This window comes from Rhyacophila brunnea, unplaced genomic scaffold (assembly GCF_057557595.1).
Source record: "Rhyacophila brunnea isolate RB1 unplaced genomic scaffold, BYU_Rbru_1.0 scaffold_12, whole genome shotgun sequence".
NCBI lineage: Eukaryota > Metazoa > Arthropoda > Insecta > Trichoptera > Rhyacophilidae > Rhyacophila > Rhyacophila brunnea.
The window spans coordinates 8,664,304-8,691,666 of NW_028232774.1; the positions used below are offsets into that span (position 1 = coordinate 8,664,304).

Consider the following 27,363-nt stretch of genomic DNA (forward strand, 5'->3'; position numbering starts at 1 on the left):
AGTAAACGCAAATGACTGGTATTAATAGTCAACAGCGTATTTTTACCGATCAATTTTACGATTGAAATAGTAGGTACACATATTTTATTAAAACACAAATTATGAAAAATAAACACAATAAAATAAAATTAGACAATATTATGTCAACGTTGACTTATATATTTTTTATTTACTATTCTCTAATATTGTATTGCTTACACTTTTCATGATATTTGAAAGTTATAAACAAGTAAACTATTGAACATATATTATTTTGAAAAAAACACTTTCTGATATAGTACGAGTATATAATAACCAATAGAAAAAATCTTTTTTGAAAAAAGTAAGTCACCCCGACGGGGAATCAAACCCTGTATCTCCCGAGTATACGCCTCATCCGTCGCATTATCATTATGCTACGGCGTGACATACTAATAGCGAACAAATTTTAACTATTGGTCAATTACTATACCTACCCATCAGCGTTCCTTCCAAATCAGCTACTTTGGCAATCGATTTTTGTTTCTTAAATCAAAGTAGGTATGGGCTACGCTGATGGGTAGGTATAGTAATTGACCAATAGTTAAAATTTGTTCGCTATTAGTATGTCACGCCGTAGCATAATGGTAATGCGACGGATGAGGCGGATACAGGGTTCGATTCCCCGTCGGGGTGACTTACTTTTTTCAAAAAAGATTTTTTCTATTGGTTATTATATACTATATCAGAAAGTGTTTTTTTCAAAATAATATATGTTCAATAATCAGAATGATATATTCTTAAATCTTGTGAATTATTCGTTGAATAAAAGAAATAGTTAATTATAAGTAAACTATTGTTTGAAGTTGCATTATAGAATATTTACGTATATTTTGATAATCGATGTTTTTTGGATTTTTTGACCATGTCAGATTCTAAGAAGATCATATTATTATGAACCTCCACAGGGTGAAGGTTTGTATTGAAAGATTTTTGTTTTTACGAGAAATGGGTGTTAGCCACTTGCTCAATCTATTAGGTCCATACTCTGACTCCAAGCACGCTTTGAAAAATAATATGTGTACTTTGCCACCCATGACATTATAAACCAACGCGTCAGCCGCTCGGCCATCATAGGCATATAAATTTAGATGAGTCAAATAATGAATATTAAAAGAACAACTTTTAATTGAATAGCTGTTTACCTTATTTAAATCATTAAATGTTTTGGGTAATATTTGAAACAAAATTGCCATGTTTCATTAAATTTACATTGTAATAATAATATATAGCTGAATTTATCAATGCTATATGTTTATTTATATCAAATATTATTTTTTAAATTAACATTTTAGTGAAGTCATATATTTAAAAAATATATTATATTAAGTCTTACATAATAATAATACGTTTCAAAATATAACATTATTTTGTAGTCTTACACTTGAAACAATAAGCCTTAATAACAAGGGTACTAACATACGTATGTATGTGGGACTAAATCACAACTCAGCATTGTATTATTAATTTCATTTGTAATATGGTTTTACTCATTTTAGGGGATGAAAAAATAATGTTGATACGCATTATTTTATAAAATAATAAACTCTACTAGAATAACTCCCTCCGTTATTTATCATGACGTAAAGAACGTCAAACACTCACTCACTTGCTCCAATGCTATGAGTATTCCAGAAGCAACCTTGTTTCTTATGAAAAAAGTATTTCTGAACTTACTAGTTATTGATAACTATCTTAGTAATTGGCAGCATCAGTTATTTGCTATTTTACGGTGCATAACTAATCTGCTATTAGAAATGCCAATTAGGAGAAGACAGCAATTATTGTGTCCCACCAAATCACTTCGGTTACTTGATACATTACATTTACGTGAGGACGAGCATAATAGATGGGCGTTGTTTTATAAACTCTCAAAATTGGTTCTACTAGCTCATTCGGTGTATTTCTATGTATGCTATAAAATTTTTGTATTTACTCTTTATACTGTTTTTTTAATACTGCAAAAATTTATTTCTGTTGTATAATATTATACTATGTCAATGTGTATATACCTATATATATCTTTGTTTATGAACGCCATGCTTTGAACGTCTTGAGTTTGTAAATTGTAAAGTTCACTGTAGAGTTTAAGTGGACGTTGTTTTATAAATTCTTAAATAATTTGGCTCATTCAGTGTTCTTCTATGTACTTTTTTATGATATTTCTGTTTACAATAATACTAAGTACACCGATTTTTATATAAATTCATATTTACATAATAATACAGGTATTCATATTTATTTGTTTCCCCCTCTCTTATGTTATATTGTAAACATCTTAAAATTATAATTTGTAAAGTTCACTGTATATAAAAAATAAATAAATACTAATAAATTAATTTGAATTTTATAGGTAGCTCGCCGTTGTAAGAATGTGTGAGTTACATCATAGCTTCATTAAAATCAACGAAAATTGTATTACACAAAACTACTAAGCTTTTTGCAGATTTTATTGTATGGTTGAGTTATATTTAGTGAAAAAAGTAAGTAAGTAAGACGATAATTTAAGTATTTATATATAGATTTATATGTGCTAGAAAAAATCAAAGTCATCCGATATAATAGAACATGCACATAAAGCACACAAAAATTAGCATTATGCCTGATTTTACTGGGCATGTCACAAACATCGAATTGCAATTAGTTCATAACGTGATTACGAGACTTACCAACTTTTGGCAGTACCACCCCACCTAAATCATAAATGTTGTAATTCCCCGCAATGTAAAAGCATTGGCAATATTTCAAAGTGTTTTAAAGTTCATTGTACCATCGCCAGTAAAAACAATGCAAATAACTAAACAGCACCGTTGAAAAATATCAAAAGAGGTTTATGTTTTTTTACCATTTAATGAGTTCACTCTCTCGTAAAAATGGAGAAATACAGGCAGCGGATTTCACCCATTAAAATGTTGCGTTTTAAAAACAGCACCCCACTTCGTAATGATCAACATTTTTTTAAAACAAAAAGCTCGGCTTTTTTACCTTGTGATATTTTTCGATTAAAAGAGAAAGTGGCCCTAATAGGCCAAGTTATTTCTCGTGAAGTTACATCGTCTTGGTTTTTAAAGTCAAGCTTACCTTTGGAAGCTTTTGTAATTCTATGAATTGCACTGTATTTAACATGAGGTTGTCTTGTTATTTAAAACATCACATCTTCATTTATTTTTTTTAAATAATATGTATGTATGTTTTTAAGGTATTCTTAATTATTATAATGTATTAATGAAGGGTCAATTCCAGTTTACTTGAAAATTATTGACAAGACGTACAAGTACGTTAAAACTAAATTTTTAAGAAATCCTGAGGCCAACTAGACTATTGTTAATACCCTTGTATCCTTGATTAAAAAAATCGCAAACAATGGTTGGCAATATTAACGAAAATAAGAACTTAAATATGATACATATAGCTCAGTGGTCAGGGAACATGGATGAAAGTCCCTGGGGCGCAGGTTCGAATTCTACTGGGTGTTGTACTTTTTTGACGTACGAGTTTAAATTTTTTTTTATTGATACTTTTCCAATATTCGTTGTCAAATATTTTGAGTCATAAACTCTTCCTTGGAATGATCGTAAGATAATCCTAAGATCACCATTAATGTGATAATATGAAGATGGTTTTAGAGCCCGAAACAACTATCAACAATAATAATATGGTAGATTTTTTTAGAAACAAATTGCATTTTTTTCAAGAATTTTCTTTTAAATGAATAAATAATCCAGCATCCGCTATTGAACATAATATTTATAATTTGAAATAAATACAAATTTCGAAAACATGTTTATTAAAAGAATTGGTATTTATCGTCATTTAAATTATTAAAGTTAGTGATCTGCATCATATTTAAACACTTCGATATTAACTAAAACATTATGCTTCCGATGCACTATCAAGCTTAGTTAATATTGGCGACATTTTTTTATGATTTTGAATCAAATTGCATTTGTTAAGAATAATTTTTATTAAAACTATTTTTTTATTCAATAAAAATTACATATTATTAAAGAATATACCCTTTGTTATAGAATAATATGGTTTCGAGTCATTTTTCTTTCTTTCGACCATGTCCGATCCTAATAGGATCATATGGGCCTCCACATGGTGCAGAGTTGTATTAACAGATTTTGTTTTTACGAGAAATGGATGTCAGCCACTTGCTCAACCTTTTTTCGAGTCTAGCCTGGCATCAATATTTTTTGAAAATAGTTTTTTTAATTATGATATTATTTTAGAATTATGTAAAATTGTTTGTTTTTAAAACTGTTTATTATATAATGATTACGTTTTATCATTAATAGGGAGTTACATTTATCAATATTGAGTATACTAGTGTAATGGAATCACTTTATGTTATGTAGAGTTTGAAACAATTCCACAATCGCATTTCGAGCAAAATAGCTGGATTGGATTAAATTGATAGTAACTATTCTGCTTCTAATTTAGGATTAAGATATCCGTTTTATGCGAGTAAGTCGTGTAGTTATTTTACAATGATATGCGTTTCTGTTACACTACAAATTATTAGTAAATGTTCTTGTATATTCAATTTATAATACTTATCTCTTACAAGATAACGTACTTTGTGTCAATATAATTAGTTATATTAATACATTTTATGCTCACATAGTTTTCAAAAACCTGAGAAATAACATACAAAATAGAAAAAAATATTCATTGGGTTGCAATACCGATTGCATATATTATAAGTACCGGTATTTGTCAAAACATATTATTATCGTGGGCGTACAGGCAGAAGTCACTAACTCCAAATACACAGTTCTAAGATAATCAATGTTTTGTGTTTTTGTTGTTCTTAAAATGGTTGTAAAATCTTTATTTTTTGAGTTCTTCATTACTTTTATATTTTTATATGTTCAATAATTTTAAATCGTGACGTTTGTTTGTCAAGCAGCATTACTTTTTCCATATACCTAATGACATTAAAATCTCAATTTTGTCAAAACTGGAGTTAATGACTTCTGCCTGTACGTCCACGTTATAGAAAAAGAAGTACCTATCAATAAATATAACTATTTAAATATATTTAAAACACTGTTTTATGGCAATTTAAAGTGCCTACATACATTTATTATGTTGAATTTTGTAAATATGTACTTATTGATCATAATATTTTAGAACTACTAATTTTTATAAATACTATAAGACCGGGTAAATATCTTTGTGAAATTGAACGTTTGTTGAATGTACAATCAATGTTGGATTAATGTTTATATGGAATATTTTATTTTTCAAATTATGTCAATAATTCATCGCGACAATTCTATAAGTATATTTCAATGATTTTGTTCCAATATTATTAAAATTGTTGGTTTCAGTCGATATATTTGCGTTTTGGCAGCATAAAACTTATACACTAAATTATGCAATACAGTACCTAGTTAGTAATGAAAAAATAACGTTTTATTCATTTTTGAAAATCGTGTATGCTTAATACCGAAAATACCGGTATTTTGGTATCGATAAATAATTGAATACCGGTATTGCAATCCCTACTTGAAGACATCCATCGTATTTCGCCGATTAAGCTACTGATACTTACACGGAAAATATCTAACAAATATGCATTGTGTTATTTCCTGGGAATATATAAACTAATACAAACTGGCTTACCCTATTATATTATGTGGAAAAATATGACTAAAACTTAAAACATATGTTAAATCATATTGATATTTTTAATAGCTATGCCTAAGGTCGTCAAAAATTATCAATATTTTGAAGTATCGACATTTTTTCCCCGATATTTTTTGATAGATACAATACCAATACCAGGTATTGATATTTTTTTCGACATAAAAGCCCAGGTATGCCTATCTCATAGTATGCATTAAAATTTGTCACGTAAACATAACGCGCATTCAAAATTTTAGGCCAGACGGCTTGGTTAGTTTTATGGAATACATTAATAAAACGGACCCTGCTTCAAAACTGTGACCACACCCAGTAGGCTAGGCTAGATCCCATAAATGTTGTGTTCCCTCGTTATTTCAGATTCAAATAATATTGGTGATAATCGTTGGTAAATTTTAATCAAGGAATTTATTTATAATGCTAACTTTGAATACTGGACTGACCTTTTTCTGGAGTCTGATAATCTATTTTCTCATCTTTCTGAGATTGTTCAATAAAGAATATTATATTTTCTGTCAATAAAAAATAATTACACAAATTTAATAATTAATCAAATTCATTCTATAAGGAAGTGTTGTTTTTTTTAATAAAAAAAATTAAGTAACAATAAAATTAATAAAATTAAATATCGAAATAAATTTGTGTTTTATTATAATAAGAATAAGGTAAATTGATATTATTTTCATGTAAATTAAACAGGTGGGGAGACATGCTCAGCGTAGGTCAAAATGGAGCTTTTGTCTTTGACCATTCAAGTGTGATAAACATCCTACGAATAATGATTGCTATATAATAATTATTGACCTAAGAATTAGATAGTGTTTTTTTGAAATACGCCATTTCTTTTGGCATTCCCCAGTGGTTAAGCTACAACATACGGCCGTAGCCATAAATTGACAAACTATAATTGAAGTAGCAAGTAAAATGATGTTAACGCGCGTATTTGAACATGTACCGTTTAAAAAAAAAAGTTCGGTTAGGTCAAAGACATAGCTTATAATGAGTATCTTTAGAATTATCTTCAAATGTGTTAATCTTGCCCATTTTTTGATTAATAAAATGCCCAATTCTTGTCAGATTTGGGATCACAGAGATTATCAATATAATTTTTTATCGTAAATATTTCACTATAATAATGTCAATATAAATTATACTGATGGTTTTATAAATGCGTTCAAAAATTAATAAATGTAAAAAATCTTAACACCACTGCACAGTTATGTACCGAAATATGACTAAATTCTAAAACATTAGAGCGAGAGGTTTAAAAGAATACTATTTTATGTAATAAAAATACTTTATGCAGTCATCAAAAATGTTTAAAATAAATATAAAGGATAATAAGGCTTCAAAATTATACGAATAGATTATCTACAACGCTTAAGGTATGTCCAGGATCATGCTTTGAAAATAGAAAAAAAACCTCCATTTTGACCCACGCTGAGCACGTCCGCCCTTAATGCGTCAATGACATTGAGCTACTTTACGAGCTGCTTGTTGGCAAATTTACAATCTGCCTGTAAAGTCACCCAGTGTCATCATCGAACAAGCTAACAAGCAGATTGTAAATAATCTACTGAGAAAAGTTGAAAGCCGGTCAACTTTACACGCTACACGCTGGCGTGTAGGCCTACTGCATCTGCGCAGTAGAGCGTAGTAGTGACCTCCCGGTAAAAAAAAACTACGTTCTGTCAAAATAGTCGCTAGTTTGTTGGCTTCTCAGCGAATGGAAAGTTTTGTGTGTCATTATCACAATCGCAGTAGCTGAATCGCCCGCTTTTAAATTCGCCAACAAACAGCTCGTAAAGTAGCTCAATGTCATTGACGCATAAGACGATACATCAGTGAAACGGCAAATAATTTTCAACTATAGGCGCGACGAAATTTTGGACTCACTGGCGTTCGGAGAGCGAACGTCGAAGTGTAAATACGTCAATTTGTTTCGTGATGACGACGGGGGTATTAATTATTCTTAAATCGTGTAAAGATGACTAAAAACGTTACCCATTTACTTGAAAAAGAAAACTAGTCAATGAATATATTATTATTGTTACTAATAAAACAACAAACAGAACATTAAATGGACGCATGTTGGATTTATATGACAGATTATATTTCGTTCGGAATGCGTCATTTGCATCCGCGACCCGCAATCCGCACATCGCCTAGCCACGATCTTTTTAGACCATGCCTCAACCTATAGCCTTAAATACAGAAAATAATATAATATTTCAAAAATAGATCAATGAGCTGAGATTATCTGAACGTTATGTATAGAACAAATATTTTTGTTTCTCGACATTTGATAATGAATTTCCACACAAAAGGTAAAGACTTATTTTAATTAATTTTGTACCTATATATCTGCATTAACCAAATATACCGTATAATATTAGTGTCCTTATAAAATAAGAATTATTATTGACATTGAAATAACAAAAATACGTTTATAGTATTTAATTTTTATATAGCTTACTTTAAACGCTGTTTTTAAATGAATCAAATGAATAATAATTACAACTTACCTCTAAACAGAACTTTGTTGAATGTGCTCGTAATTATTCTGAGCTCTGGATTTGGCGTGTCTCCAATCTGAATGTAAACAAAACACATTTAATTTAATTTATATCTGTAACATAATATTTTAATGTGTATTTTAAATAGGGACTATTTATTACATTTCATCGTAATTAAATGGTAATGATTGTTTATCAAATTTTAATGACTCCATTACCCAAAAGTAAATAACATAAACCTCATTATTTAATGATTCATAATATTATATCATAGTAATTAAAATTTATATGAAATATGAATTGAGTGTACGTCAAGTATTAATTTAGCGACATTTTATATATTTACAAATCACAGGACGTATTTGGGAAAATTTAAAATAAGTATTTTAATTCAAAATTCTTTATTATGCACCAACAATATCTATAGTAAACTGATCTGTAAACGCATAACATGATTGAATTTAATTAATTATAGTACCTAACTCTCTTATTAGTATGGTATTATATTAAAATGAGTGGAAACTACGTCATTATAGTACAGTTAGAATTGAGCTTCAAGAATGTTGGAGTAGCTTATCTCTTTCAACCGATCAATACAAACATTCCCAAAATATGAAATGGATTAGGGTGATCAAAATCTATTTTTATTAATAAGGCAATTAACTACGGACAAATTTATACAAATCATAAATCACTGTTCAGATGACATACGTAAATTGGACCAATTATGGTAATTTTCAATCCTATATTTCCCACCTACCTCAAATATCCAGTTATTGTCGTAAGTCCAGGTGACCAACAGTTACGAATCATCAGTCGATCATGATTGAATAAAATTCAGTTACCTCAAAACACAGGGAGCGCCTAGGCTTGTTAAAGCTAGAGCGTCGTTTAAGAAGCTTATTTCAAGCAGACTGATTCAAAAAGTAAAATGCAGACGACGAGCGTGTATAGTGCAACCGTCGTGGAAACCATAACTCTATTTGAGTCTCTGTGCTAATTCCGTTAATCAAATCACATGTGTCCGTGTTACCGGCATAAGCTGTCTACTCATTTATCATATTATTCATCAAAAGTGTACCGTACGAGTGTGTACTAGAACGTGAGGGCATGCCCCAGGAACCAGCTTTAGCCAGACCGCAGAACAACATAAAAGGTCAGTGCCTGGAATCCTACATGTAACTGCATCCCCCCAGCATCCACATACACTATCACAATCATTCAGTCATTAAAATACAGTGTACAAGTAAGTATCAGCTAAAATATTTATGGTTGAAAAACGTGCAAATATACCATTTTTAGCAAAGATTTTTTCTGGCTCCCAATTAATAGCTAATAATAATAATTCAACTAGGGAATAATGTAATAAAATAATAAAAGATTGATTCCTATAGAAAACTTTATTCAATTAGACATAATTATTTCATTATATTACCTTTTCATTTGGGAAAACGAACTGAATCTAGTAACGTAATAAAACTCGAAACTAACCTGGACCATAAGTGATATTCCCACGATGCCCTGGGACTTGTGCTGTGCCTCAGACATGTTGTGGTACAACTCCTTATTGAAGCCGTACAACTGGATCTGAAACAAGTGACGACGAACTGTTAAAGTTATGTTATGTAACTATTTGCGTTGACGAACTCGCAGGAGTGCCTTAACTCTGCGAATTGGAGTAGTATTCAGTTGAAATTATATTATATACTATAACTTTAATATATTATATACATACGTTTATATTAATAATAGGTACAGTAAGTACCTGATTTATTATTTATCTTACTACCATTATAATGATATGTAGCAGCATTATTTTTTTAGCCTATTTATAAATAATGTACCTATATTAAAAGTACTTTTCACTGTTAATTATTGATAGAACGATTTATTTTCAAATCTATAAGGAGTAATATCGACTGCTAAATTTGAATACCGGCTAACTTCATTTAGAAAAATTATTCAGGAAAGAGAAAAAATATACATAATAATTTAACTATCTAGCGGAATTTAACAATTCTAAAAATACACTTGGATTTTTTTACAAATAAGCTGCACTATGAATTAATAAACTATTTTAGGTTCCCTTTTATATATAAAGAAAATGTATGTAAAGAGCGGAGTAGTTCCATTTACGATATTGAAAATTTGGCACCTGCAGTTGGCTGTTTTGTTTGAAGAACGATAACGCATTTATTTATAGGTTTAGAAGTTTGAAATTTGAAATTTTGTGTTAGCATAGAAAACATGCTTTATAACAAAATGCTAACTAAAACTCATTTTTGGTCAAAAGTGCAGTTGGCTCATCTAAAGATTAAGCAGTCAATTTGGTATATTATTATAATATATTATAGAAAAATAATTGTTATTATTTTGTTATTTAAAGTTATATGATACATAGTTTAAAGACTTCCATAGTAGGATGTATTATCAATTATTGCCCACTATGGCCGAGTGGCTTAAGCATCGGCCTATAACGACGTGGGTCGCAGGTTCAAATCCTGGGTATGGCAAGTATACATATTGTTTTTTTAATTTGAGACATCGTCAATAGAAAGAAAATAAGTATTGGTATTCACTAAATAAAACAAATATCATACTCCTTATAGATTTGACAGTAAATTTTTATATAACATAAAATCAAAGTAATATTTTTATACTCATACTTAATAATGTTTATAAGTTAACGAAACGCGTGAGTACCAAGCAGTGGTAGAAGCTAGGGGCGGCATGTTATATGAAAGTATGGTGAAGCAGGCTGGTATGGTGAAAAAGTATGGTGAAGTGGGCTGGTAATCAAGTTGCGGCAAAATTTCCACGTTAACATTATATTATATGGATACGTTATAACGACCAAAGTAAATCCTCCGTGATGCCCTGAATTTTTTTTATCGCGTTGCTATTTATCGTAAGTTGTCGGCTAGTGTTGGCCTGCTTCATTCAGTTGTATAAGAAAGCCGATTCCTTGCCCCTCTTTTTATTTAATACCTCTATGGGTAGAAGCATCGAAACATACATGTTAGACGTAGATAAACAATTAAAAAAACTAAAAGAATATCAATACTAATTAGACAGTGATAAATATACACAAATATTAGTTTTACGATTATAAAATACTTAATAGATGTATATTATATAAATGTATTACCGTTTTTGTACGTTTTAATTTTATTACTCACAAATTAAATAATAAATTAAGTTTCGAATATACTCGTATTTCAAAGTAAAGATACAAATTAAATAATTGTTCATATTGGTTTAACATAATATTACCAATTTATACTGTAATTCAAATTAAAAGAAATTAAATGCGGAAGGTACCTATTGTCTCTTTAAATCAAATCAAATCAAAAATTTGATTGAAGATTTCATACCATAAAAAATATACGTAAGTATTTGTATTGGTACTAAGATATTATTATATTGGTAAGCCAACTTTACTATAGATCCATTTTCAATCGAGCTTAACAAAGGCGTCGCGGGGCGTCCATCCATCTCCCGGTGACGTCCCATAGCGACGCCACCGACGCCGACGCTTCAATACCCAATGCATCATATTCGACTTCACGTCCGATCGAAACCATTACGCGGTAATAAATAACAACTACTCAACAACGTGCGAGAGAATCAATGCAGCCATGCTTTTGACTTTATTTTAAAAGCTCAGTTCAATTGAATACGTTGGATTCATTTCTGAAGTTCACACAGTAAGGTTTAAAAGTAATGATATATTTAAATAGCATATAAAACAATTTTATGTTTTGTTGTATTGAGAGTAATACACTATGTTCATTCTAAATATTAAGTGATTTAAGTGGTAATCTGACAAGTTGAAAATATCATAAAATCAACAATACTCATTGATTTAATCCAATAATTATATAAAACCATTAAAGTGAAGCTGTTGCCATTTATTTCTGCGGAGTATTCAGTATGCTGGATTGGCCATGTGCATAAAATACCGGAGAATATACCGGCAAGGCGAGCTATGTACGCAACCCCTGATGGCAAGAGAAGACTTGGACGGCCGAAACTGAGATGGCTGCACTGTGCTACGGGAGATTTAAAAATGCTAGGTCAATGCAATTGGAGAGTGTTGGCGCTAGATCGTCCAGGGTGGACAAAGTTTTTGAAGGAGGCCAAGACCCAGCAAGGATTGTAGTGCCATATATGATGATGATTCAGAATACACGATGAAGCTCAAGACATATTGTATTATTTATTATACTTGGTAAAGTGATATTATAAATATAAGAGATTTTAAGTAAATAATTTTAAGCAACAAATTCTCAAATAGAGACAGAGATTACTGATTTTTCAAAATAATTATATAAAATATATATTTTTTAATTTTAATATACTTAAATATAGGAATAGGCATTTTTTATAATATAACCCCTTAATTAAAACCCTTTTTGTTTTAAAAAATCAGTAACCCTATTTCTATTCGAGTATTATTGTCACTTAAGTTGTGATTATATTGAGATGCATGTCGCGCAGTGACACGCTGTCACGGCGACAAATATAGTCTATGCTTTCGTCATTTTTGAAATATTTTGAAAGAACACGATCTTTGTAAATTCAATGATGGAGTAATCTAGTAAAGAGTCTCTGTAAATTCAATAATATTTTGAACATAACAGACCACAGATAAAAGACAAAATTCTGATAGAAAATACATAGTGCCAACCGCATAAAACAAAAAAACATGCGATTTGACATGATTCAAAAATGTGTAGGCATGTAGAAAATGATAAAAAACGTTCATTGAGTCATGCAGGTGTCGATGCAGTGCAGTACAACGTGAGGTGACCTCATTGTTATACTGGTGATTTCGGCAGATTTTGCTAACTGACAATGTTCGTTTAAAGGTTTAAAATGTACTATGGGATGAGAGCATCAGTCTGATAACATTTTAAACACCAATAAAAACGACATTATACACTTTCCCCCGTAGCGGCAGCTGACTGTGACGTCACGTGATAGTACGCGACGTGCACCATAATATATTTTGCGCTTTAGTGTAATTTACTCGTTTTTAATACCTTGATTTATCATGAATCTCCTAAAAAAAAGATGTATGTATATAACTACTACTAGTAAAATAACAATAAGCGACATTTGTTGTATCCAAGTATGCAAATAAAATATGTCAGAATAGTTAGAATGAAGAATCGTGTATGGCATACGTACATAATAACAAAACGACAAAATAGACTGTCAACAATGTTTCAATATGCACACCTTGCAGAGTCGCTATACAATTGTAGAATCTTTTTGATACTTACCAATAATTAGTGTTCAATTAATATTAAAAGCCGTTTAATGATGCTTTCAATGACAGAAGTGTTAATAGGTAGTAGACGATATTAGTAAATGGGCTGAATAGAGGTGTAATCAGTGATTCAACGCAGCCGTGTTAATGTTTCTCCGAGCGATACATCATATGTTTTGACATGTCCAATCGGCTCCATTACACTGCCACACCGCTCCATCGAGCGTGACCATCACTGACATAGATGACATGGGATACACGGGGGACTAATTCAAACAGGATTTACTCTTGACAGGTTTCTGCAATCATGAAAATATTTTATCTACTTCGTTATTAAATTAGTTTCAAAGTCGGTTATTTCCATACTTTGCCATTACTAAATAAATAGCGAAATAAAACGTTCTTAACGTCATTGAAATGAAATAAAAATAATTATGTTTAAAGTTGATCGTAAAATATTAAAAAATGATGAATTAACTTGGATTTGATATTTTTTATAAATTATTGATACTAACGAAAATTACTATACCATAGTACACAATCAAAACTAAAAACAGTATAAATATTTCAAAATGAAGGTAACCGATTATTGATTTCAATAACCTCATTTTTATTGATAGAATAAATTAGAGTTTACTGATAGCAATGACCTGTAATCGATACATTTTAAAATCATGAATTAAAATTTAGAAAAGCTTCATAAAATAGGTACCTACTACAAAAATCCTAGAACGAGATTTTTATTTATTTTATAACAAGATAATTTATTAAAATTTTATGTTTACTTTTAAAACTGTGATTATTGTTTGTATTATAATAATATCTGCAAATGCCATGAGATAACGTTTGTATTTCAAGTTAAAAGAAAACTAATGTTTACTATGTTGATGGGAATTTTCTAAAAAGAAGATCTCTCATCATTATACAACATAATAAACTGTACCATAATGTTTTAATTATTTTTGCAAAGTAGATTACTAATTGTTAACTTAATAAAGTAACTTGAAACGATTTGTTTCACTGTTTCTAAATTTGTATATACGATACTTTTATTATTAATTGAGGAAGCATTCGCTTTGTAGTACAATATAGAATATAGTAATATTAGTTATAATAAATTTCACGTACTGTAAAAAAAACAAAGCCCCTGCAAATAAGTAAATATATTTAGTGTTTTGCGGGGGTAGAAATGAAAAATAATTTAAATTATGCGCCCCGTGATAATAATTACTTAGATCGCACAAATGATTTTATATTTGCGGTCACAACGCAAATGTTATTAATAATTGATTAGGTTTACCAATCGATAGTGCAATTTAAATAATAATGATTGCATACTCGATAATATCACATCTATGATAATACATCTCGCTACATGTGAACGATTTCTCATTATCTGTTTTATTCAAAGATATTAAAAAAAACTTTTGTCTCTAGAGATGTATGAAATTGAAGCAATGGTCCACTTTGTAGAGTACCTAAGTGACAAATGACTTCGCATTACAGGTTTATTTGCAGATAATTTTACACTACTGCTTTAATAGTTATTTACCAATTTGCATGACATGTTAAAGAATAATCTGTCACGATTAATAATATTACTAAACTTATTAAGTTGAAAAATCATGTAAAATTTGTGTATAACCGTTTATAACTGCACTCGAGTAAGTAATCACGCCATGGTGTATAATATAAGAAAATCGGAAGGGAGTCTGTGCGATCTTAATATTTATAGAGTTGACCAACTTAACTATGCTTCATGTGGTTCCAAAATAATTTCAAATGCCATAAAAGAAAAGTAACGTATACGACTCCTTCTATTAAATAGTTATGATTTGTTGGGTTTACTAGTTACTTGTTCCATGTCTTATTTTTTTGAAAATCGGTTAACTAGTAAGTATATAGGTTAATTTATTTAAATACCTATAACTATTTATATTGCCTTCTTATTTTAATTTCTATTATATCTCTTCTTTCTTTGGCAATGTTTGCTCTTTAACTGGAGCGTATGGACCCCACACGGCGTCTCCAAGAATCCCTGTCACTCGCCAGCCTTCTTGCGTCATTCGAGGTTATACCAGTACCCCATTGTTCTACAATGCCATCTCCCGTGATGTGTACCCCCATGTTATTGAAGCTGTCGACACTCTAGATGTATTGCACGTCGCTCATCAGAGAGAAATCGGCACAGGTGCTATTTCATAAAATGTTGGTTTTCAAACCAACGCGAGACGAATTGTTGTGCAGGCTGTCGATTATCTCTTGAATGCTCTTGATTGATTTGTCGAATAGCTTCACCATGGGGGTCTCAGATATGGCTCGATCAGGTGGTATTAAATTTCATAGTATGATGTCAAAGAGGATAATGATGCGAAACGGAGCAAGGACACAGCCCTGTCTGACTCTGGTGATGACCCCGAATTATTCCGTGATAGTGTTATCGATTCTGATACAGTGTTTAGTAATATCATACAGGTATTTGATTATGACGATGATCTTGGGAAGGGATGTTATCTATATTCATCACTGTACAGGCCAATTGCCGTAACCCTCACTTTTCACCAAAGTGACATTTTGATGGTAATGGACTTATTGCATACTCTTGCACGAACTGGCCAAGTAGGTATCATAAATCCCAAAAAAAAAATATTTGATATCAAAATAATTCAAAACTATTTTTAAACCTTTTGTAACTTGACAAAAATATTCTAGCCAACTGCTGTAACCCTCTGAAAACGTAAGCTACAGAGTAGGTACAGAGTAAGCCACTCAATTTGTAATAAAATAATAAATACATATTATATAAAATAACAAGTAAATCCAATGCCCACAGTTTTTTTCACTTCCTGAACAATTTGATATTTGAGGGTTACGACAATAAATTGGCCTGTACAGTGACGAATATTATATATTATTAATTTAATAAAGTATAAGTTTAAATTAACAGGAATTAACTAATGTTTTTAAATATTCGGTTTGATATATTTTTTATGATACGTCTAATAAATAATGTATTATGAAAACATCATATGGAAGAATTTATTCCGATCTCTAGCTGCAATAACTTCCGAATATTATTCGACTTATTGAAATATTATTTTGCATTACTCTGCGGGCGGAATATCAATGAGAGCATGAACATTTTTAAGGCTTAAATGCGCAAGGATTTATCACTCTAAAATGTAAAATTTCAATTTCGCCGAATAAAATCAGTTTTACCACCTTCAGACTGAAAATAAAATTGCAAACATCTTTGAAATTCGTAAAAGTATCCACGTATGTGGGTTGAATAAATATATTTGTGAGTACCAAATTTAAATCATCTGTGATATACGTCACACCGGTTATTTATTGATGTACATAACGTAAGTAAACTATAATACAGATTAAAATCAAGAAAATGTTTATAAGATATTTCCAGAAACCAAACCTGGATAATCTGTAAACTTTAAAGGAAATATATTATTACAATTATGATGCCATGTATATTAAATATATTTTATTCTAATTAAATAAAATACCTATATAATGCAAGTATATATTTACATAATTTAAAAACACCTAAGATATGACTACCTGCTAGTTTTTACATTATAATGTTTATCAAATTATGTTATTTTTGGCTATATGTTTTTGTGTTTTAAATCAAGGTATCAATATTATTGAGTACCCTAATTACTAACCGACGTCTGGATTACTCCGAATATTAGTTGTAACGTACTTGCACATAATTAAATAAACTATTTCTTTTATTCAACGATTAATTCACATGATTTGGGAATGTAACATTATGTATATTACCTGAGATATATACACGTAGAAAAAATGTTTTTTGAAAAAATACAACACCCAGCGAGACCTGAACACGTAAAACTACTAGATTCTGGCCAATGTATTTTGCCAATTAAGCTACGGGCGTCCTATTTAATCAAGACAAAGATAAAGTGGAACAACTTAACCTTTAAATTGCGCAGATTGCAATTTCTTCTACTACACACGAATTATATAGAGTAAATTTAATTACTGTTTCCGATTGCTCTTAAGCCTGTTGAATCGTTTTCTCTCGCTCAGCGTTGCCCTAACTAATTCATATTTTCTGCCAAAACTATCAAACACGTTTATGTGGTATTTTTATGTCTAGTTGTTTTTAAATGATATGTTTATAAAATTGCGTTAATCTTAGCTATTTTCGTGTTTTTTTTTTAAATCAAGGTATTAATTAAATGCTCTAATTATTAACCGACGCCCAGATTACTCCAAATTTTAGTTATGAAGTTAAGTTAAAATGTCCGTCGGGCGTCGTATTTTATTACTACGTTTTTATTAGCTCGTATTCTTGTTTGTCCGGTACAGATTTTTTCTTGTGTGTCCATTATAATTTTTTTCTTATTTGTTCAAGATTTATATTGGACGATTGAAGGTTTTTAACTAACTTCCCGACTAGCCAGACATTTGAAACTTTTAGAATATATCAGAACACGACGACAATACGTTCTTTTAATACTTTTAGCCATTTTTAAGAAGAATTGAATTCATTTTCAGTTAATTCTGTTTCGTATGGAATGTTATAATTGTTGGTTGCTAAGGGGGTCCTAGCAATTAAATTATTAATATATACGTGCGTTACTATGGAAATCAATATGAAATGTCAAAATGACATTTCAGTATTCTCTATTTATTCATTATTTCTATCAAGTACAATAAAAAGTTTTTATGAATACATAGAATTGTCAAGTTTATATGATTCAGCAGAAAATTTTAAAAGTGATAGGTATATTAAAAATTCTTTTTATATTGTAATTATTTTCTAGTAGGTATAATATATGAGGTGTTTTCAAATTATGTATATTTAATAGAACGTATGTTACATTCTCAAATGCATTTGTTGACACAATTGTATACATTTAGACAGTTGCACTATAACGCCGTATAATATTGGCACAATTAATCATGTAACAATTTTTAAAAATAAAAAAGTAATATTAAAATTGATGTACTTAATGAAATCATCGTGGCGTTGGAATGATACGAGTACATAAATATAAATGTACAAAAAAAATATTATAAATTAAAATACGTAGCGTTACCGCCAAAAGTAAGTGAGTCGATAATTTAAGTACTTAAACTTATCAACGGACTATAATGTGTCTATGTATAAATAATATATGCTAGAAAAAAAATGAATGTCATCCGATACATTGTCAAATAATAAAATCATAAATTACTTTATAACATGATTTCGATACTTAGCAGTATGAATACATATTTACATGAAAGAAAAATACACATAATGCATCAATGAATATTATGTCAAAAAGTATAATTAAACCACTTAACCCTTAAAATGCGTAGTTGCAATTTCTTCCGTGCAGAGAGTTAATGCATTTATTATTTATGTTTGTTATTGCGAAATTTGTTAAGATTATGCCGGTTGTATCGCCATGTATAACCTTGGTTCCCTCCTTCTCTCTCTTATTTCCTGCCCACATTATTGATCATTATATATATTTTCAGCCGGGGTCAATCCACTGCTGGATGAAGGCCTCCCCAGCTCCCTCCACTCTTCTCGGTTCCTTGTTTTTTTCTGCCACGTACTTCCACCAAACCTGATTAGTTCGTCAATCCAGCGGGTTTTGGGGCACCCCTGTGGTCGCTTAGTGCCCCTCGAATACCACTGAACATCCAGCGGGTGTCCGTTCGAGCCATTTCATCAATTTGGTGACCTCTATCACATCTCTTACTATTGTTTGCTTTCTTATCCATAAGTTTCTTCTGCAACATGCACCTTTCCATGCCACGTTGCGCAACTCTCAATTTTTTGATCTCTCGTGTGTTGAGAGTCTTTGTTTCGCAAGTATACGTTAGCACTTGTAGCACACATTGGTTGAATACTTTACGCTTCAGGCATATTGGAAGATATTACTTAAGCGTCCGAATGCACTCCATGCTAGCTTGGCTCTTCGAGAAATCTCATCATCTATGCCTCCATCTACAGACATTTTTGCTGTTCGAGGTAGACATAGCTGTTGATCCTCTCGATTTGATTGCTATTGATGACGAACGATGATGATGAACATTATATACTGGTTATTATAGTGAATCAGTGAGTCGTATATCATTTTCAATTCATCAAATTATCATCTATTATTTACTTAATAAATGATGGTTATTTTGATAATTACAGGTCACCTATTACGGATTGACATAATATTATACAATACGTCGGCACAGTGATATTATACACATTGGCGTGCGTGCTTGCGCCCACTTTGGTGCAAATTAACATATCAGTCGCACCCCTAGTCCTTAGCCTCGATATATAATTATTATTCATGAACAACCCCCTTTTACAAGTGGAGGCCGTGTTATAGATACGCCTGTGCAATCAATAAATCAGAAAAAAATCATAAAAATGAAATATCAGTGTTTTTTTTATACTTGATACATTTTGATATTTTGTAGACATAAATATAGTCTTTTATTGTGTTAACTGTCAATACACGGCGGAACTGCATTGTATTATTGATTTATATTAATAAAACGCATTTTTTTGTACTTATTCCACTTTTCACTTAGTGAAATAAGTACAAAAAACGTTTTATTAATATATTTTTTATTTATTTTATTTAATTTATAATAGTTTAAAACTGTTGTACAGAGATTATTTTAAAAATACGTTTTTAATTATCTAATATAATTAAAAAAAAACCAAAAATATAATTTTTGGCGGCCAAAATAATTATTTTTCTATATTATTATTCATCAATGGTAAGCGTAGCAGAGGACGACGCCGCATTTCGTGGCTTAAGAACCTCCGTGATTAGTACGAATGCAGTTCCACTGAACTATTCCGGGTAGCAGATGACAAACATAAGATCGCCTTGATGGTGGCTGACTTCCGCTAGGGGATGGCACAATAAGAAGAAGATTATTAAACATGAATTATTATATTCTTGTTTTGACCATGTTAGATACTAATAGTATTATAATATGAGTCTCCATAGAGTTGGAGGTTTGTATTAACAGATTTTGTTTTTACGAGAAATGGATAATAGCCAATTATTGCTCAACCTATTAGGTCCATACTCTGACTTCAAATACAAATTGAAAAATACGTTCACGCGTCGGCTTATATAGTGTAGTCGGTCTCAGGTTCAAATCTTGGGTCTGGAAAATTTACATTTTGTATTAGATGACAGACAAAAAAAAAATTGAAAAACTCCACTTAGGAATCGGAAAATCTTTAAAAAAATAAATATTGGGTCATGTAGGATTTTGATACATATCATTAACTTTACGGGTGAGTACTATTTTAACTAAATAAGCTAATATTTTAAGTATAATTTATAATTATTTAATTCGCTATATCTAATGTATTAGATATAGCCTAAACTTGCCTTTCTTAATAATGGATGTTATTATTGTATTAAATTTACATACATAACCATTTTGATACTATTTACATAGATGATTTTGACTTAGAAACATATTATTTATAGCATAACTACTAAATATTAAAATATTATCGTTTGTCCGTGGAAGTAATTAATAATTTTATCATAGAAATCCAGGAAAACACACTGAATTATAATTATAGGATGGTATTATGCAATAAAGAACCAATCCATAAAAATCTACTTCTGAGATACATCCCTTTAAGTTTTATGTGTTGGTAACACATAATATTTTGGGAGTTCAAAAATATTGAAAGTAATTATTTATTTATATTAAGTACTTAATTAACTGTTGCTTTAACCGAGGAAAAGAGTTTAACAAAAAATGTTCATTGCTTCTTTGTTGCAAAATTGAAATAGTCCATAGATGAATTTTGGTTGATTCTTACAATGATAGATGACAGTAACGTTCATTAAATTCGCTGCGTCCAACGCAACTGGTGCGTTGCCCATCAGGTGGCCATTATATTTAATTAACATATTATTTAAATGTGGTAATGAAAAGGTCCGCAGCGTATGGCAGTTTTTCCTAACAAATCGACTCTTATGAGAACCACATTAAAGCACTAACTCATATTTTAACATGTTGAGGGTTGGTTCCTTGTTGCATAATACTATCCAATGATTTTTTAGAATATACCACCACCAGTATTGCTTATTTATAACATTCCTTAATTAGCAAAATGTTAACTGTCAAAAATTAAAATGGCTCAAAGCAACAACTTATAAAAATTTAATGTTCTATGACCACCAGTAAATGCCCACACTATCCACAGTATAAAAATATGAAATATACCTCTAGTATAATCTAAGTTCTATGTTGTACGAGTATATCGTATTGATATATTTTTGAATTTTGATTTAAAATATGTGACTGTCTTTGGAATACGAGTGTGTTTACTTGAGAATTTTTCGAAACAAAAATAAACTCTCAGGCAATAAATCACCGATGCTTATTTATTTACGAAAATCCATGTAGACGGTCAACCCTTCCCGATTCAATGAATGAATACACCCGTATGAATTTATAAAGAGACTCTGTAGCCTAAAAGGTTTACTTACACTTTTTTTTGGTATATTGGTAGCCACAGTAAATTAGCAGTACTTATAATATACTAATGATTAAGGATCGACTTGCTCAGCGTAGGTCAAAATGGAGCTTTTATTGGGTTCATGTTGGGTTTTATTCTAAAAACACTACCTTATTCTTAGGTCAATAATTATTATAAAACAATCATTATTCGTAGGATGCTTATCACATTTGAATGGTCAAGGACATATATTATAATTGGTATCTTTAGAATTATCTTCAAATGTGTTAATTGTGCCCATTTTTTGAATAATAAAATGCCTAATTCATGTCAAATTTGGGATCACAGAGATTATCAATATAATTTTTATCGTAAATATTTCACTATAAAAATGTCAACATAAATTATACTAATGGTTTTATAAATGCGTTTAAAAAATAATAAATGTAAAAAATCTTAACACCACTGCACATGCTTGTACTGAAATATTACTATATTCTAAAACATTACAGCGAGAGGTTTAAAAGAATACTATTTTATGTAATAAAAATACTTTATGCAGTCATCAAATAAATGTATAAAATAAATATAAAGGATAATAAGGATTCAAAATTATATAAATAGATTATCTACAAAGTTTAAGGAATGTCCAGGATCGTGCTTTGAAAATACAATAAAAGCTCCATTTTGACTTACGCTGAGCATGTCCGCCCTTGATGTTTGATTTATTGTTAAAATATTAACAAGATAAAAAATCCTACACATACTTTTAAGTCCTCTGGAGGATGCGGTATAGCTAATAAATTTAAAGATTAAAATTGAGAAGACCAAGTAGTTCAAAGTATCTAAGAAGAAAAGACACACTTTCGGTAGCTCATTCGATATTCAAAGTAGCTATGTTTTTTAGTACTTGGGAGCCAACATCTCTCAAAAGAATGAGATGAACCTCTAACTTGTCAGCAGATAGGAGAGTAGAAATGCATCGTTCTTTGTACTGAAGCGTCCACACAATTTCAAGTTACTGTCTAAAAAAAATCTTATATGCAAAGTGACAATGAAACCAATTGCTTTGTATTGGTGTGAAGCCTGGAGCCCAATGAAGGATCAAAGGATGGTTATCCATTTAAATGAGAGTAATCTGCCACTATTCCATAATGAAAATTGACTTTATATTACTACATTTATTATATATTAGCACCAACCGCTGTGTGAGAGTAGCCATAACGTTAACAGATCTCTTCAGAATTACACCAGGAGGCAATCAAGAGTATATACTTGTGCGTTTTTATAATTGTGAAAAGTTTTATAATTCACAAGTCTATTTTATTTTCCCTGTCAGTGAGATATGTTTGCTTTGCGAGGACGCTGTTTTTTGTGCAACGAAAGACGGTGCAACTAGAAGTACAAAAACAACCCTATTATCCCTATATTGACGGTTAAATTGTTGGAAACCACCGTAAATAGACTAAGATTAAGTATTAAGATTAAGATCAACGCCATGTGAATTTCTGCATGCGTTATAACTTACCTATCGAGATTAAATGGTGTCACAGTTGCCGTTGATCATAACCTTTTTAATGCATTTAAGATCTAAGAAACACACTATGAGACATGGCATTTTGCGAAAGTTAAGACATTGGTCTTTTATCATTTGAAAATTAATGTTTCTACTAGATTTTTTGGCTACTCGAGTACGACCACCGTACAAACGTGTGGATTTAAGAGTAAGTACAAGGTGTGTTACAAAGATTTCATTACCGAGGGTGGCTTTTTTCACACTGTAGCCTTACTATAATAACACACTAAATGGATCTAACATAGTATAAAAAAAGTGAGACATGCGCTGGACTGTGGAAAATTCTTGTTATATGCTCCGATGTAGTAAAAAGTCATTTATAATCCATACTAGTGCGTCAGTTTAGTAAAGTATCTATGCTGTATGCATCCATATTGGATCGGTACATTAGATAAGATATACTTGGATATGTTTTTCCAGTCGGTAGGTGGGAAAACAAAGCGATTGAAGAGGTAGAGGTGGACCATAGTAGAAGCTACCGTCTGTGTATTGCTAACAGTTTGCAAAAGAGATATTGCTTACATTTCCATCTAGTCTGGAGTCGCGTATATCCGTATACTGCACTATTTAGTATCCACGATATATATATTTTTTTATATTGTATTAAATTCATTAAATTGCCTGTTATTTTTGTGTACTTATTTATTTATACGATGCTTTTAACAATTGAAACATGTTACAATTACAAATTTATGGTAAACTTAGTTCGATTGAAAATTTTTTATTTCGAATTACCTAGGGGCTGTGGCTTTTATCCTCTCGATATGAAGTATTTGATTTTGTAGAGTAGTTAATGAATTTAATTAACCTCTAAGAACTTTACAACCCCTTGTAGACTATGATTATGTATGGATACCGTCATGCAAATGGAGGGGGGGGGGGATAAAAGATTAAAAACCGCGTATGAATATATAAAGATAGATGTAATAAATAATCTAAAATAGAATAATACATTTAATTAAGATTAATATAACAATAGATTAAACTGCTGTATTTTTATATGTAAGTAATTATTGTAAAGTAAAACGATGATGGTTTTACGCGACCTTTTATAACAATAATAAGTAAATTACTTTGCAGATTTAGTTCGGATAGAATGTAACTCAGTAGAGTAAACCATTCAATTTTCCACCAAGAGACATTATTTAATCAATAAAAAGTGCCACTCAGGGATGTTAGATTTTTTAAACTGACTCGTCCAAAAAATATAATATTTTACAGTTTGGTTAATATAGGCGTGGTTTTATTGTTAGATTAAAGTGTTATTATACGTTTTTAAAAAGTGTCATTATAAAAATCACGGAGTAGTTTTTGATTGATTATATTATTGGATGCTAATTACCTGGATGACGAGAAAACTTAAGACGCGGACGACATGTTACATTGGTCTAAAAACTCCGATCCTAGATTAGGTATAGCACGTCTTTCTTTTTGAAATATAAACATGTCACTTTTAATGATAATAATTACAATAAATACTAATATTTTTGTGTTTATCAATATTCTTCTTTTTTGATGGCGCTACAGCTCAAGTCGAGCCCTGGCCTCCTCCACCGCCGTTCTCCAGCCGGAACAGTCCTCCGCACGTCTTTTCCAGTTTATGATTTTTAGCAGCTGCTTGGCATCTTTTGTAATGTTGTCACACCATCGTGTGCGTGGCTTTCCCACTGGCCTTTTCCCCCTGGGTTTCCTTCCAGGATCTTTTTCGGTATCCGTGACTCAGGCATGCGCTGGAAATGGCCTGCCCAGTTTAGCCTCTGGAGTTTTATGAAGGTGGAGAGTTTTAATTCTTGGTATAAGCGGTATAGTTCCGTATTGTACCTAATTCTTCACTCCCCATCATCATTTATGGGTCCGTATATCCGCCTCAGGATCTTTCTCTCAGGTGTAGGGGAGAGCAGGTAGGATTCGTACACAGGGAGCATTCGTACAGTGGCGATATCTTCACTATCCAATTCATTGGCGTGCTCACGTTTGTGTGTAAGACTCCCGCTCATACGCATAGTGTAACCGCGGGGCAGGGCATCAGTGCGGCCAACAGCTTCGACGGAGCACGCCGATACGTGTTTTCGCTCTACGTAAGTATTTTTTGTATTCACTTTTGAACACGCTTAACTGTTATAAGTTTTGCACGAATGTTATAAGTGACTTAGTATAGTTTATGAAGTGATAACTTTGTTTAATATGTAAATATTCATTTTAGGCTAACAATAGCGGTTATTTTTATTTTCAATTAATTTGTTGATTTCTCGGTTTGGGGTACCTTCGTGCAGTTATTAGTGGGGTAGATTCGTACTGTACGAATGCTCCCCATTCCTAACTACGTGGCAGTAGAAAGATTGTCCACCAAAAATATTATTGTTACAGAACCATGCCGCGAATATATGTGAAAAAGGGGACAGGAACAGGAGACATTGATGAAGATGCAATGATGCAAGATGCAGCCGTTAGAATCCACGTAAGGTGGACAATCAACTTCTACAGCGGGCCAAGATGCCAATGTGCCAGAAACTCTACCTGCAGAAACAGAGATTACTCAACAAGATCTTTCATGGAGCTCAGCGCCAGTATCACCCTCCTTGCTATCACCTACAACTGCACCTGCATCTTCATCAACTGTAGGATTAATAACTCCAGAAATTATCCGGCCCTATCCCAGAGTGGACAGAAATGCGTTAAAAAATTCGAAGAAAGGAAAACTACCAGGAAAATCGAGAATATATACAGATACCCCTGAAAAAAATAGACTAGAAGAAATAGAAAAAGCAAAACAGTTGAAGAAGCAAGAGCAAGAGAGGAAACAAAGGGCTAAGGAGATGAAGCGAGCATTAAATTTACTGTCAGGTACAAGAACCAAAACAAAGAGACAGACGAAAACTTCAGGGACAACTAAACCAAAGAGGCAAAATAAAACTGTAAAGACTGATAGTCAGGATGAAACTGATTGTGAGGATGAGGCTAATATGAGTTTAAGAGAAAGTTCTTGTTCTCTCATCGAAGAGACGTCTGAAGGATCGGATACTGACAATGAAACTCCAGTTACGTCAGAGAACATCAAAGAAGAACGCTTTGTGATAGTAGAGTTTAAAAAAACAAAGACCGTTTAAATTATCTTGGGCAGGTGCTTAAAAAATATAGTCCCGTTGAATACAAAGTTTCATTTTTGAGGAAGAAGCCTCATACCTGGAAATTTGTCTTTCCCACTACCAAAGATGAAGAAACAGTTTACATATCAGATGTGGTATGTGTTTTCCCGCTATCAAAATCTGCTTTTACAGCAAGAACAGCCCGGATAATATTTAGCTTCGAAAAAGACCTAACTATATATAATGTTGGATAGTACAACTATTAAATACGATTAAGACCTATTACTCTAATGGTTAATTTTATAATGTTGGTTTATTCGTTCCTTTATTAACAAAAAAATAAATAAAAGTGTTATGTTTTTATGACTAAGTAGTTATAAGCACTTTAAAAACAATAACTGTTAATTATTATTACATGAAGACTGATTCTGTGTTAGCTGTGATCTCAATACATGATTATATTACATTGAATAAATAGCATTTTCTTTGACTGTACGAAGGTTCCCCATTATGTACGAATGTGCCCCACACTATGTACGAAGCTACCCCACGTGTGGGGTAGTTTCGTACGTTTTCCATTTTTCAGAAAAGTTACCGTAGCTTCGCCATGCTGATTTGTATCTAAACTATACTTCACTATTATTAAAGCCAAATATATTTAATATATAACAGCATTGAAGTTATTTAAAAATATCTTACAGTTTTGTTTTTATACGGCTTAGAGTAAAAAGTGTACGAATCCTACCTGCTCT

General features: G+C 31.1%; 1 protein-coding gene across 1 annotated transcript in view; it reads right to left on the reverse strand.

Moving 5' to 3' along the window:
- CARPA (Carbonic anhydrase-related protein A) overlaps positions 1 to 27,363 on the reverse strand; it is a 180,490-nt gene that overhangs the window by 12,150 nt on the left and 140,977 nt on the right. Inside the window, exons 6-7 of the mRNA XM_085940132.1 lie at positions 9,681 to 9,776; positions 8,199 to 8,265 (exon numbers count right to left, since the gene is read on the reverse strand). Coding sequence (XP_085796258.1) covers positions 8,199 to 8,265; positions 9,681 to 9,776 — 163 coding nt within the window. The remainder of the gene's footprint in view (positions 1 to 8,198; positions 8,266 to 9,680; positions 9,777 to 27,363) is intronic.